We start from the raw sequence: 13934 nt of genomic DNA on the forward strand, positions 1-13934 counted from the left end.
TTACATAACAGAAAACATTATGCCAAGCTAACACGCTTATTAAAAACTGTATTTTATAATCACAGAGCAGAAGTAAAGAGGCATGGAGGAATCTATTAACTCTGAAGTCAGGGAGAGAGAAGTGGCTGATGCATCTTAGCTCAAAGCATGGCATAAAGAAACTTTCTTTGTGTTCGTACTGTCTGCCACCTGGCTGGAAAAAGTAATTTAATCTCCTTTAATCACTTTGAATCTTTGCAAGCCCAGCAGTCACACACCATAATCACTATCCCTGTCATGCACTGTGGGTCAGTTAATACGAGATTACCTTTTGCACAATCAGGACCAAGGAATCCTGGGAAACAGTGGCAGTGCCCCGAGATGCATTCTCCATTCCCATTGCAATTAGTAGAGCAGTCATCCAGGACTTCTGTTTATTCAGAAAGTTGTGCACAGAGAAAAATACAAATTGGTTGCATTTGAAATGAATGGCATCTTCACCTCACTCTGCAGGACACATCTCAGCATACAAATAGGTGCAGAAGCAGTAAAAGGCCCATTTTCATTCACAGGGAGCATAAAACAAAATTCCTGTTGAAGCAGCTTACAAATATTAGATTTTGCCTTGACAGCTTTGAGATAACAAGTGCATCATTTATATTACACCAAAAAGCTTTTAAAGTAAGTGTTCATGTAAAATTTACCACCATTAAAAGCACTGCAAAACGCAGAGTATTTGCTGAAAAATGTCCACCTTAAACACTTTCTTTCATAGCTGAAGTAATTTGCCTGAAACCTGTTTATAGAGTAAATTGCCTTCTATGGTGTTCATTTGAACTATGTGAATTGAAATCCTTGGAGGAGGGTAGGATTTCCACATCTATACAGTCAGATGGAAAAAAGTCTTTTGTACAGTGACACAACTCAATGCATTAAATGACCAAGAACTAGATTTGAAGGAAAAAAAACATCTTCGATTCTGATCTCAAACTTGCCCATGTTTTATCACACAGCTTTGGATGGTAAACCACTTAACCTCATGCATCTGGGGACAAGCTCGTATCTGTACATGGATTAGCTGGTTTTAATTTACACATGGATTTCCCACAGGAATCCAGTGGTTTATATGGGTTTTATGTAAAGAATATGAAGCAAATCCAAGGTTAAGCTGCTCTCACGTGGAGCAGGTCACTGTCAGGCCAGCCCTAGTAGCGAGTCTCTGCAGCTCATGTAGGCATCGTGCAGCAAGTTGCGACAGAATAGCAGGAACTGGGATTTATGGGCACAGGCACCAATAGATTATGTGGGGAAGTTATCTCTGGCCACAGGAAGATGGCAAACATGACTCCTTCCCCACAAAATAAAAACTGTTGGGGGAGAAGAAAAACCAAGATTCTTTTGAAGAATATCTGTCCATGGCAAGTGATTAAGGAAGAAAAAAGTTTCTCAAAAAAGGGCATATCACTTGAATATTTACGATAATCAAATCTGATACACTTTTAAACTCAAATGTAATCTGTGAATAGATGGATTATAAGCACATCCTATAACTAATATGAATAACTGCAATAAGCTTATTTTGACCTTATTTATGGGCACCTGGAGTGATAAGAATTAGTTCCTCTGGAAAACTCCTCGCGTCATTTAAAAAAGTTCCTTTCAGGCTATCGGTTTATACCAAAGAACAGGCATTTGATACGTATCTGTCCATTAGAGATCCACAACAGTACATGGATGTCTGTTTTCAGAAGCTTTTTTTACATATATGCTGCACGTTACTAAGTTTTACATGTTACTGCTCACTGTCAACTCTTCTCTTGCTCTATGTGTACACTTGCCTGTCTTCTCAGCTTTCCAGAATTACATGGTAACTGATAACTACATTGACCTGAAATGAAGAATTAACAGTTTGAAAAGTTACATCCCCTCAATGTGATGTCCAGTTTGAGCTGGCCTTTATTATATCTATGGAATTACTAGAGGCATGCCAGATTTTGAATGCAAATTACCCCCTTCAAGGGAAAGTCTGATCAGAGCTTTAACTAAAGTGTCAGCAAAATCAATTTTGTACATAACTAACATTGAGAAACTTGAAATACTATCTAACAGACGCGCAAGAGAAGGGTATGACTGCTTCACACAGTTGACAGTAGCATACAGCAGAGATGCATCCAAGCTCTCACTCTATTCTGAGTGCTTCAATCTGTGGTCCTGTTTGATTCCTTTGTCATCACCAGAGATGTCAAATAACTCCAGCCCAGTATGGGGAGTAAGGAGTAGGAGTTGAGGTTTTGTTTTTTGGTATTTTTTTTTTGGAGAGACTATGCTACTTAACAATGAGATATTGGTTAAACCCTTCTGTATAAACAGTGATGCCTTACAGTAGAAATAAATAAAGGGGCAGGTATTTGGATTCTGATTTGGACTGGAGTTTGGCCAGGTTTTATGCTCTTCATAGTGCATCTGTGAAGATGCTGCATAAATTGCTGGAATACCATTTCCTCATATGGCATTGAATAATGGTAATTTGTCTTCCTTGTAAAAGATTCGCTTTTCTGAATGAAGATAATATGAGCTTTTAAACCAAAAGCAGACATTACAATTCTGTCTCAATTTCTATTTTCCTGTAAGTCCTTTGAAATCTTGGTTATCTGAATCATACTGTCCTGCTCTGCAAGGTGTTTACCATCAAGTAAAAATAGTACCCAATTGTTCTAGAGAGCAGATGGCACGTCCATTACTAGTAAAGACATCTTGCCAAACATATGGTAGAACAGGTTAACTAAAGGGCATAGTGGTTAAAGTCTTGCAGCAAACTGACGCTGTCATAAATACAACACTTTACCTGAATTTGAACTGCAGAGAAACCCCAGTGTGAGCACTGCTCACTAACACCACTTCAGAGTTGCAAACTTTTGCCCACCTAAATGGATTAAAAAGGCAATAGGGATCTGATATGCCACCAGGACATCTGCCTTCCGTGTTCCAAACTAAACATCTACAAAACAACAGCACTCATCCACCGAACAATCACAACGAAATCCACAAAAGCTGCCTCTTAGTTTTTCTGACTAAGAGAGTGAGAAGAAGTAAGAACTGAAGAACTTAAAGCCTGAGTAATTTTTGTAGGACTTATGGTTCCCGTGTAAATAGAGGGCAGACATAATCTCTTTTACTTTGAACAAGATAACACCAGAAATTACTCAAGCATTTAAGCTATTGTATAAAAATCTTAACAGACATGAAAACTTCACACTTAATTAATTTTCTAACATCCATCTTTAATACACAAATGTTACTCTTTGTCTAATACTAGCATAAACATGAAGTTGCTCCACTGAGGCTAATTAAGCTGAAATAAAACCTATTTTAGAGAATACTTAAAAGAAGCTGAAATCAAGGTTAAGAATTTCTTTCCCAATACAGTTTTCCAGGGCAATAATAAGAAAAACAGTTTTATTGAGATTTTTCTTACCAATCGCTGTAGTTAGTACAAATACTTGCTCCACTTTCTTGCCATCATTGTAGAATGCCATATGCCAAGCTCCCTGATCCATATACTCGATGAAACCTGTCTCTTGCAGTGAAGTTAAGATCAGATTTCTTGGAGCTTGCTGAGTCTCCTCTGAGGTTTTTGACTCCTGTTTAATTAACTGTTTTCCATCCATCAGTTTTACAAAATCAAACTGAAATAATAACGAGCAAAAATTAACCACCTAGAAAATTTTTATGATCTACTCTGCATGTCTCATTCAAACAGGAATAAACAGTTGAAATCTTAAGAGAAATTGCCTCTCTGGCTAAGTATTCACCAATGTGGACAGCTGTTGCATAACCTAGTCTATTTAGCTTCAGTTTCCATATAAAAAGTGTTATGGTAGATCAGAAATCTGGCATGAAAAGTTGCTATTTGCTATGGCAGGGGAAATTCAGACTTGCTGGACTACATACTAAATCCCTTAAATGCAAATAATGCAAAAATGTCCAGACTGTAGTGCCTGTGTTATTCAGGGATTCATCTCAAATGCAAAGAACAGATTAAAGAACCTACTGTTCTATATCAGATTTTAAAATGTTTGTCCCTTAATACCAATACTGCATATCAAACCCTGAATGTATTTTTATTTCTATTTAAGTTATTAATGCAAATAGATATCTGGAAGTTCTTAATACCTAACCAAGTTAATGCTGACAACTTTAAGACCAATTAACCTCAAAGCATCAGAGATGTAAACTTTTCTTTGAATCCCAATTCAGGAAATGTATACATTTCTTTACATTTTTTTCTAGGAATTCTGATTTCCAGGGAAGTTCAACTTCAGCTCAAGTGAAGACCCAGCTTCAATTAAAGTCAATGACAAAAGAGCTTATTTTAAAGATCAAAATTCTAGTAAATACATTCTGAGGTTAGACTAGATGATCTCCAGAAGTCCATTCTAAGCATGACAATCTTTCAGTGATTCCACGGGTTACACTTTATGGAGTGTGATCATGCTATAAAAAGCTAAAAAACCTATTATCCATGGAAATGGCATCTTCATATGACAAATACCTTAGGACTAAAAAAAACCCCAAACCCAAACCCCATTACATTTGAATGTGACCAGCTATATCACGTATTCTTAGTTCTTAGCTAGGTTTTCTTCTGCAATAACCCTAGCAGTAAAAAGAGACCTCTGAGATCATCCAGTTCCAACCCCCTGCCATGGGTAGGGACACCTTCCACTACAGCAGGCTGCTTCAAGCCCCATCCAACCTGGCCTTGAACACTGCCAGGGATGGGGCAGCCACAGCTTCTCTGGGCACCCTGTGCCAGCGCCTCAGCACCCTCATAGTGAATAATTTCTTCCTAATGTCTAAATTAATTCTCCCCTCTGTCAGCTTAAAGCCTTGTCCTGTCCTTACATACCTTTGCAAAAAGTCCCTCTCCAAATTTCTTGTGGCCCTTTTAGTACTGGAAGCTGCTCTAAGATCTCCCCTAGTTACACAGTCAGTCCTGTCCTCCTTACCTACTTTGAAAGTGTATTCCGAACATTCACATCCACTGCTGTTTGAAAATGCAAGCATGACAGGATTAGTATTATTTGTAATTACCTGAGTGTGAGTAGGGGGAATGTTTCTTCTGCCATAAATTCCCAGCAGAGAATCCTTCGCCAGTGAAATGTTAAATTTCAGGTACATAGGGTGATGTATAGTAATCTGAAAGCGCCAGAATAAGCCAGGGGGGATCGTCTGCATAACTTGTGCTCCAATCTCAACTTCTCCTGTGTCTATGGCCCGTCCCTTCTGAAACACTAATTTTCCAGAAACAAACAAAACAATCAGTTGTATATTCATGGTGGGTGAAGGAAATAGGTTACAAGGCATAAATGTGCCTTAGATATATCAGAATATATTAAAACCAAACCCTAAACAGAGGGCATTTCACTGTACTTTTTATTCAACAAGCTGAAAAATACAAATAAACTTGCATGCAATATTTATGACAACAGGCACCACAGAGCATTTTTGCTCTGGAAATCTTGGAACACTTTAATGAATACAAAAAGGTAGAAGTGCTGCTGCGTAAAGCACAGTCTTTACCTATCAGCTATGCAAACATAACCCATTCAACTGAGAGTGCAGGGAGAGAAGGCAGCGGGAGCTCTTCCTCTGGCACTTATTTCAGGCTCCTGCTGAAAGGGCATTGTATAAGCTACACAAATGGATCCCAATAAGGACAGAAAATCCATCAAACCTGGTAGGTCAGAGCCCATGTCCAAAGCCTAGATTTCTATTAATCACCATTCCTAATGATTTTATAATGGTAGTGATAATCTAGTCCTGCAGAAATAAGGAACATCTGTTTTGGCTTGGTCTGTCTGCAGGAAAGTGTAACAGGGGCATGAGGACAGGGACAGGCAAGCTAAAGAGAAAACTGGCATAATTTCATGACTAACAATAAATTTGCAGACATCTACAGTATGTAAGTTCACACATGGATATGAGAGCTGAGATAGAAAGGGAAATGGAATGCATCAAAAAGACTTTGCCAAACTAAATTGGAGCTGGCTCGTTTTGCTGGCTTGTATTACCGGCTTGTATTACCATCTTTGTGTATTTTAATGCCTGTCCTGTGATCAGCATTGTGACATGCTGCAAATCACAGGTCCCATCCTGCTAACCTCTGAGCTAATTCCATTGTCAGTTTTGCAAAACTGTAACTTGCATTTCCATGCTTTCTCTCAACTAGAAAAAAAGCGGGGTAGTATGCTGCATTGGAGGAAGAGCTAAGAGAAGATGATTGAATTCAGCAGCCATATCCATTTACATTTCATTTCATTCCGGTATCACAGTGAAGGATATAGAGCAGCAATCTAAGTGACTGGAGCCTCACCTTTTACAATAATGCATGTAAGTATCTAATGCAACATAATGTACAGGATATTCTATAAATTGACACTGGAAATGAGAACAGCAGTAGCAAAGCTAGGGCCAGGTTTTTCCTGAATGTATTAATAACAAAGATCCTCAGTGGGATCTTCCATAGGCTTTAACTAGCGTAGGAAGTACTTAGCATTCTTAATGAATAGAGATTTAATTTACAGGGCAGGAGCAATTCTCAGGGTACTGGATCTTCCAGCTTTACAGCTGCTTTGTGTCACCAAAGCTACAGCAAGAACTAGGAGCTGACTTTTAACACCTTATCACATAAAGCATCTATTTTTAGAGCACAGAACTTGCAATCTAATACTCTAAAAATATATCTGTCACTTCATGAGTTAAAATATTCCAAAATTGCTGCTTTAATGATGTTCAAGGTGACTACTTCTGTCCAATCAGCTTCATAGAAAAAATATTTAATGCTGATTATTGAAAAGAGAATTAATCTTCCTATGTCGGGCAACAGAAGTGGGTCCCTTTTCACCGCACCCCATACATGATCCTACTTGGCTGATGTAAATTTAAAAGCCTTTTCCCCTATTTCCAGTACTCTAGAGATATTAAATCTTAATGATTCTTCGCAAGCAATTACCCTGGGTTAAGTAAAACACTAAGGAACTTTTTGGTGATATTGACACATGGTAATTAATGTGATTCAATTACAAGAGGGTACAGCACTAAGTAAAAAGTCAAGGATACAGTATCATTTTTGAAGTTAATGGCATTATTGGTCGGTGTTCAAGTCCTTTAAAATGCACTAACTGCTGCTCAGTTTGTTGAAGTGAGAGGCCTGTTCCTTGCTTGAAAATAAAAAGCATTTTGTCTTTAGTCAGGAAGGATTTTCACTAGTTGATGTTATCAAATTATATGGAATACTACATTAGCATTGCTAGGCTCAAAAAAACACCTCTCAATTTTTCCACGTTTGGCTGAAAATTCCTACATTTTAGCAATAATCTTAGGTAAGCTTTAAAAAAAAACAGATGCACTTAGATTTACTTTTATCTCATTACACACGAAAGAAGTGCATGCTGCTGTTCACAATGGCAACATGAAAATACATATATTACCTACCACCTACTGAAAATATGCAGTTACAGCTTATCTGCAACTTATATGTCAAACAGTATTTTCTTTCAGACAACCACATGGCATGGAAGGACTACTGTAAGACCCAAGTCTGAAGCGCACGTTTTCATAGCCATTGAGCCACTGTGCCATCTTTATAGAAAAAGAATTTAGCTCTGATTCTGTGCCTTATAGAACCAAGCAGGTATTTGGCTGTACAAAAAAGGCATCTGAAGATAACAGTATTCAGAGCCTATCCTCATGTACTTCCTTGCTCTTCCTTGAAAAAGTCTTGTTCTAAAAACATTTTTCTCATAACAACATCTTCCTTATGAAAAATAAAATTTAATTATCTATATTCAATTTCTTGTACAGGTCCCAGGCTCACCAACTAATATTAATTCTTCCCTATGCTTTCTAAGCACACTTTCCTTGGAAGTCTAAATCAGAAGATAAATTCCTAATCACAGATTTCTCTTGGCTTCAAGAAAGTAAAACTCTGAGCAGCGTGGTGCCAATTATCTTCACAAGAAAGTACCCATCCACTGATTATTACTGATCCTGAAACAATCAATCTCCTTGTACTCCCCTGGTAAATACCAGCATCAATTGGATGTCTGAGTTTTTAATCACATTACTACATATTAAAATGTTAACTCATAGCCGTGGGTCAGCATGTTATAAAGTCAGTTCTTAAAGAAATCTGACTTGCTGGTTTGTAAACTTGATTTTAATTAAAGGATTAGTTAAAATATATGCTTTCAAAGTCTAGGAAAACATTCTGTGCTGCTCTATTGAGTTGGGGAAATGGGAGGTCACAATATCTGACAGTAGTTATTTATCCCTGTGAAATCCCATCAGAGGCTTCAAATTTACAATTTATCAACTTTCCATGGTATCCTTCTGTAGTGAAAAGAGTTGCCTGTTTACAAATCGTCCTTCCCACCACATCTGCATGGAGAATTCGTTACAAGCTCTGGGAATAAAATTACTGATATATATAAAAAGTGATGGAAAGAAATAAAGCCAGCAAAAATTATCCACAGCCAGACTACACATGTACTAATGCCTGGTACTGAGTCCACATGACTTTTCTTGTGTTTTTCCAAGTGTATATTCCTTATTAGCAGACACACTGGGTTCCAGGTTACCCCCAAAAGATGAAAGGGGACAAGTGGGACAGCAGAACAGCTATATTCATGACTGACGTCTGAAACTGCTGGATAAGCTCTCAGTGAACTGTCCCTGCTACTGCATCTGCTACCACAACCCACTGTGGGAGAATCGGCTGGCTACACAAAGATACTGCTACTGCCTGGGGTTTGTTGGGTTTTTACCTGCAACATTGATTCTCTATTGACACACGCATCCTTTCCCCTGTTTTCAGGCATCTAGTTTTTAAGACTTTTGATGTTTTGCCTGCACATCCTCGTTTGGAAGCCAAATGCTTTGGAAGAGCTTTTATTAAATCTGTAATGTACTGACAAAATGATTTAATGCAGTTGAGAGAACTATTTGAGACATTTTCCATGGTGCACCAGGACAAAAATACAAAAGTGTATAAAACATTTACTGTAATTCACCACCAATACATTCTAAGAGGCAAAATAATAGGTAACAACATCATCTCCTTCATATATTTCTATTGCTCATTTATCTAATATGATCTCTATCCATTTGTGCCACATCGATTTGTAAGACTACTGGTGTGAGATGTAATCTTACTTTAGGAGGGATTGATATAACAATGTCCCACTCTGTCTCATATTTACAAGCATAGATCTTACCTCGCATACACAAAACCAGATCATTGCTCTGCTGTAAAACGTGAAAGCTCTGGAAATCTATCATTGCAGAGCACTCAGTACAATTTTACCTTCCTCCTAACAACTGGAAACACTAGGGCTCTTATTCTACTCCCATTCACTTTTCTCTGATCTAACCTGATTTATCCACTTTTTCTGAGTATCATAAAAAGAAATGGGAGGGCCACTTGCTTCTCACAGTCAGAAAGCATCACTGTGGTGATCAATGGGAAGCACGGGCTAGAGCTTGTAACTAATACTGGAGTAGGTGATCCAACAGCGTCAAATGAGAGGACTTGAGAAAAAGGAATTGTGCATCTCAAAGACAGTCCTTGTTTCACATTCCTGGCTACACAGACTACTCCTTCCTTGCATCAGCTCTAGTACTCCTCTGTTCCTTCAAAAGAGCTGGTTCAATCACTTCCACAGCAGAAGACTTTTTAATGAAGCCATTTTCTGCTGCCACAGTGAACTAAAGTGTCTTGGTTGTGCATGAGACAATCCCTGCTGTGGGAAGGGGGATGCCAGGAGCCACACAGGGATAGCATGGGGGCAGACCAAAACTGTTCCTCAGACAGCACGGAGCTGCCAGACTGGCTCAGGCATTCTGTGAGACCTCAGTAGATTCCCGTGAGCTGATTCACTATGACTACTTCAGCCAGGATGTGACAGGTTGCTGTATTTTAGCTTATGCCTTCAAGAACTAGATGCCTTTAAAAGCATTAAGGTTTCTCCCCTTCTGCATCTTCTGACTTGTCAGTACAAAGGGTTTCACTCTGCCTAAGATTGACTTTGGTTAGCATGACAGGCACAGCATCAAGCCCTCTGCACAAATGGGAACTAGGCAAAGAGACCTCCATTGTCTTATGACAGAAGCCAAATGCTCTAATTCCTCTCAGAAAAGAAGGATGATTATTTTGCTATTGAACATTACCTCCTTAATGGCTTGGGTTGGTTGCTAATTTCAGTGAGAGTTCTGCTAAAGGAACCAAGCTGGTTATAGGCTTTTCATACCTGTTTTAAAACTCTACCAGAGAAGATAAAACCTGAACTCAAAATGCTTTTGAACTAACAAATACAGAATCTGAACAGTAGTAATATTTAGATGTTTGTAATCTGTCTTCTCATTCACACGTACCTTTTTTTTCTGTTTTATCAGAAACTTTTCCTCCAATTGGTGAGTAAGTAGTGTCCATGGATTCTGTTCCTTTATTTCCTTTACTAACTCCATTTTCATACAGCTGCCCTTCAACAGGCTGTAGTTGCCAGGTTAAACCAAACAAGTGTACTGCTGCAAAAAAATGAAGACCAATTAATTGATGCCTAGGCTACAGCATCTTCAGTCAGACTAAGAAGGAATGCTATGACCCAGTTTCTGTAAAGTCAAGTATTACTTCATTTTGTTGGTAATAAATCAGAATTTCAAGGGGTCTAATGAGCAATTTACTATTTTACCTTAAAACTCAGCGCTTAATTAGTTTCCACACTTTCTTTTGGAGTTCAGCCAGGTCAGGGTGATGAATTTCTATAGCAATTAATGGAAATACTTGCAATTAAAAGGATAACAGTTGAATGAATTCAATATTCTGTGTCAGATTCTAATGCTACATCAATGTCCCTCAGATTTCAATTGTCAAAGAGCTCAGAGTTTGTCGATTAGAACACTGACACCAGGTAAAACTTCCCGTTTTTCCAACCAGTTCTAAGTGAAACTGTGCCCACTGCATTCCCAAACTTTTCCATTTAGGTTAAACGTTGGTAAAAACACGGATTCCATAGATCTACTCTAGAGTTACACTGCAGATGAAAAACTGGCTCCAGATCTAAAATATATGCAATTAGTGTACAACACACATTAACAGAAATATAGTTGTTATTTATGTACACACTCAGAAATCAAATATGAAGTTATAAACTATCCTGATTTCCATACACGGAGGCTGCCTACTCCACTTTGCCTTCACAGCCAGTCACTATTTCTGCTTTCCTTTCTGTTGTTTCTGATCTGAGGCACTACGGTGCCTCAGACGGTAGGAGAAAGACAGCAACAGGGGATCTTATTTTGAGTATAATATGATAGTACTGTAGTCATTTTAGACAATTACCTAGGTCTTATGCGGAGGGCGAATTCTTCCAAAGAAGAGGTTACTTTAGCATGGAAGTAACTCAGCAGGGAGTAACTGATGACCCACTAAAATATCGATGGAGGATGGCTCCCACAGGGGAGCTGCAATTGTCACATAAAGAGCAAAACCTAAGCAGGCTCTTTAGCCACATGCAGCCATTTGCACTGAGTAGGATCTGCCCACAGTGGGAGCCTAAAAGGCAATATATTTGCTCTTTCTGAATCGTGTAGGAACCACAGAGACTCTCAGGAGAAGTAAGTGTGATCTAGAATGGGTCTTGCATTTAGAAAGTGCACTGTTTTCTTTCACATTTACTTTAAGGAAAAAAAAGATTTGAATAAAACCAGGAAATCCAGCATATTATCCATTTTCTATGTGTTTGCTCACAAGCCTCTCTTGCATGCTGAAAAGTTAAATTAAAAGCAAAACCACATGCCTTAATGTGGGCTCCTGGCAAAGGTTTGCCAAAACTACCACAGGAATGTGAAGCTGCTAACCTACAAATCATTAATACCAGATCTGTGCAATCCTGGATCACCCAGCCTCAGACACATGATCCAAACCGACCAAATGAGAACTCTTCTACATAACTGGTGAGGTGACAGTATTTGTGACATGCTTGTTTTTTGTATATTTACTACAGGACAAGAGAGCCAAATTTACTGAATTCTCAAACCACTGCCTCATCGTCAGATCTGGGCTCTGGAGACACTACTGGACAGTAAAATTCATACTCCCCAGAAGAGATATTAAAAGCTTACTCTAGTGTTAGTGGTGAGATCTCAAGCCAGAGACTTGTCTGGATTGCTTCATATTCTATGGACTTGAAATAGCCAAGAGACTAGGCTAATGATTTGAAAAGAGTCTTGCAGTCACATTGCACAGACCTATGTTCTGACTTTAGAACTTATTAATGCAAGACAGATTACATCTATGTACAGAAGGTACAACAATAATCAACATGCCTTGACACCTCTAGGGCAGGTGGCTTTTGCTCCTGACTTAAGCCTCTGGACATTACTATTATTTAAAGAGTTAATAACAGCAAAAAGGAACAAAGTTCAATGGGACTGATAACTAATGAATACAACTTTCATTTATATAATGCAAATAATTATATCAGCACTTGAAATATCAACACTAGAAGCAAAGCATAACTGCACACATCAATAACCTTTTAGTGGTTATTAAATCACAAATGTAATCTAGGTGCTTTCTTCTTAAGCTATTTTCACTGTTGCTATTATTTCTTAAGTCAGCATTTGTACATGCTGCAGAGGGTATGTCACAGAGCAAGAACTAAATATGTGACACATCTTTTTCCTTACTATAGGTTTTTTTCAGATCACACTCATGGTGCACCTAGTCATCCATGCTCACCAATTCAAACAATTTGTCTTCCTTTGGGCTAGGGGAGACCTGTTGTTTTTATACTTCATGCCAAACTTGGCAAGCTGGCAAAACTATATATGTTTGACAGTCAGTTTTCACCCTGTGAAACACCAGCTGCATTGTAGAGATGCTGGTCTCTGCCAACCCTCAACCGTTAGTCTGTGGGAGATGACACAGGACACTGGTAGGCCACTTAATGTTAAACAAAGTGCAAGATCAAGTGTTCGAACAACAAAGCACATTGCTATAAAAATAATGTCTACTTGAATTAAACTGAATTACTTCTATCACTGCAGAAACTTGGTCATCTTGCCATCTTAAAATCAACCCAACTTTCATCACATTAACTATAGCTCTTGAGAAATTACCTTTAGATTCAGGTATCACTCTGGTAATAAACACACCACATACAACAGTAAAGCCATTAATTCTTAGAGATACCTTTTTCAGAAGTTAACTACAGGGAATAATAAATGTTTATGTAGCAGACACAGAGCCTTTGCTTGCCTCTTCATTTTCTGTGGTATTTTTCTTTTACCTAGGGTATACATAATTCTTACAAAGCTTGTGTTTCCTACAACATCTGTACATAGTTTGAAATATACAGATATTTCCCCAAATAAGATTAAACAAAAATTTCAAATCTCTCTCTCTCAAATCTCTTTAGAAGTCAGTAGGCACGTACTGAATTTCATTAAAAAGCTCAAAAGAACTTCTCTTTTGAGTCATTCTCTCTTTGATTTTTCTAGTGGATTTCTGTCTGTTGCTTTTCCCCTTTTGCACAAAGGGGCACAGAAAATGCTGTGGAATCCAACAGTGGGCCACAATGTCAGTTTGAACAGTATAAATCCATTTGTAAGATTCTTAGCTGTATTTCCCTTGTGTAGTGCTCAGGCTTAAGGCCGTACTCCAGACAGTAGAAGATGACACTATCACCCTATTCAACTTACTTAGGGCTGGGCTGGGTAAAAAGGAGGGAGATTCACTTTCTGATGAAGGTCTCTGCCCTTTCCTCAAAGTTCAGCCTTGCAGACTGATGTTACAGAAAAAGACTTTAACTGCAGTACTTTTGAAGGCTGGCTGCAGACTAACAGTACCAAACCCCACCCCACCATATATAGTGCATATATATATGCACTAT

At 38.4% G+C, this 13934-nt stretch overlaps 1 protein-coding gene across 5 annotated transcripts in view; it reads right to left on the reverse strand.

Moving 5' to 3' along the window:
- The window catches only part of TENM1 (teneurin transmembrane protein 1), a 363157-nt gene that overhangs the window by 121471 nt on the left and 227752 nt on the right, over nt 1–13934 (reverse strand). For 4 of the 5 annotated variants that reach the window (XM_061358101.1, XM_061358102.1, XM_061358104.1 and 1 more), the window contains 4 exons: nt 10414–10566; nt 5074–5273; nt 3455–3665; nt 308–409 (listed from right to left, as the gene is read on the reverse strand). In XM_061358101.1, coding sequence (XP_061214085.1) covers nt 308–409; nt 3455–3665; nt 5074–5273; nt 10414–10566 — 666 coding nt within the window. The remainder of the gene's footprint in view (nt 1–307; nt 410–3454; nt 3666–5073; nt 5274–10413; nt 10567–13934) is intronic. The other variant, XM_061358103.1, reaches the window with a different exon arrangement.

Source organism: Neopsephotus bourkii, unplaced genomic scaffold (genome assembly GCF_033783945.1).
Source record: "Neopsephotus bourkii isolate Nb327-2 ecotype Australia unplaced genomic scaffold, CSIRO-AGI_Nbou_v1 NB_936, whole genome shotgun sequence".
Lineage (NCBI taxonomy): Eukaryota > Metazoa > Chordata > Aves > Psittaciformes > Psittacidae > Neopsephotus > Neopsephotus bourkii.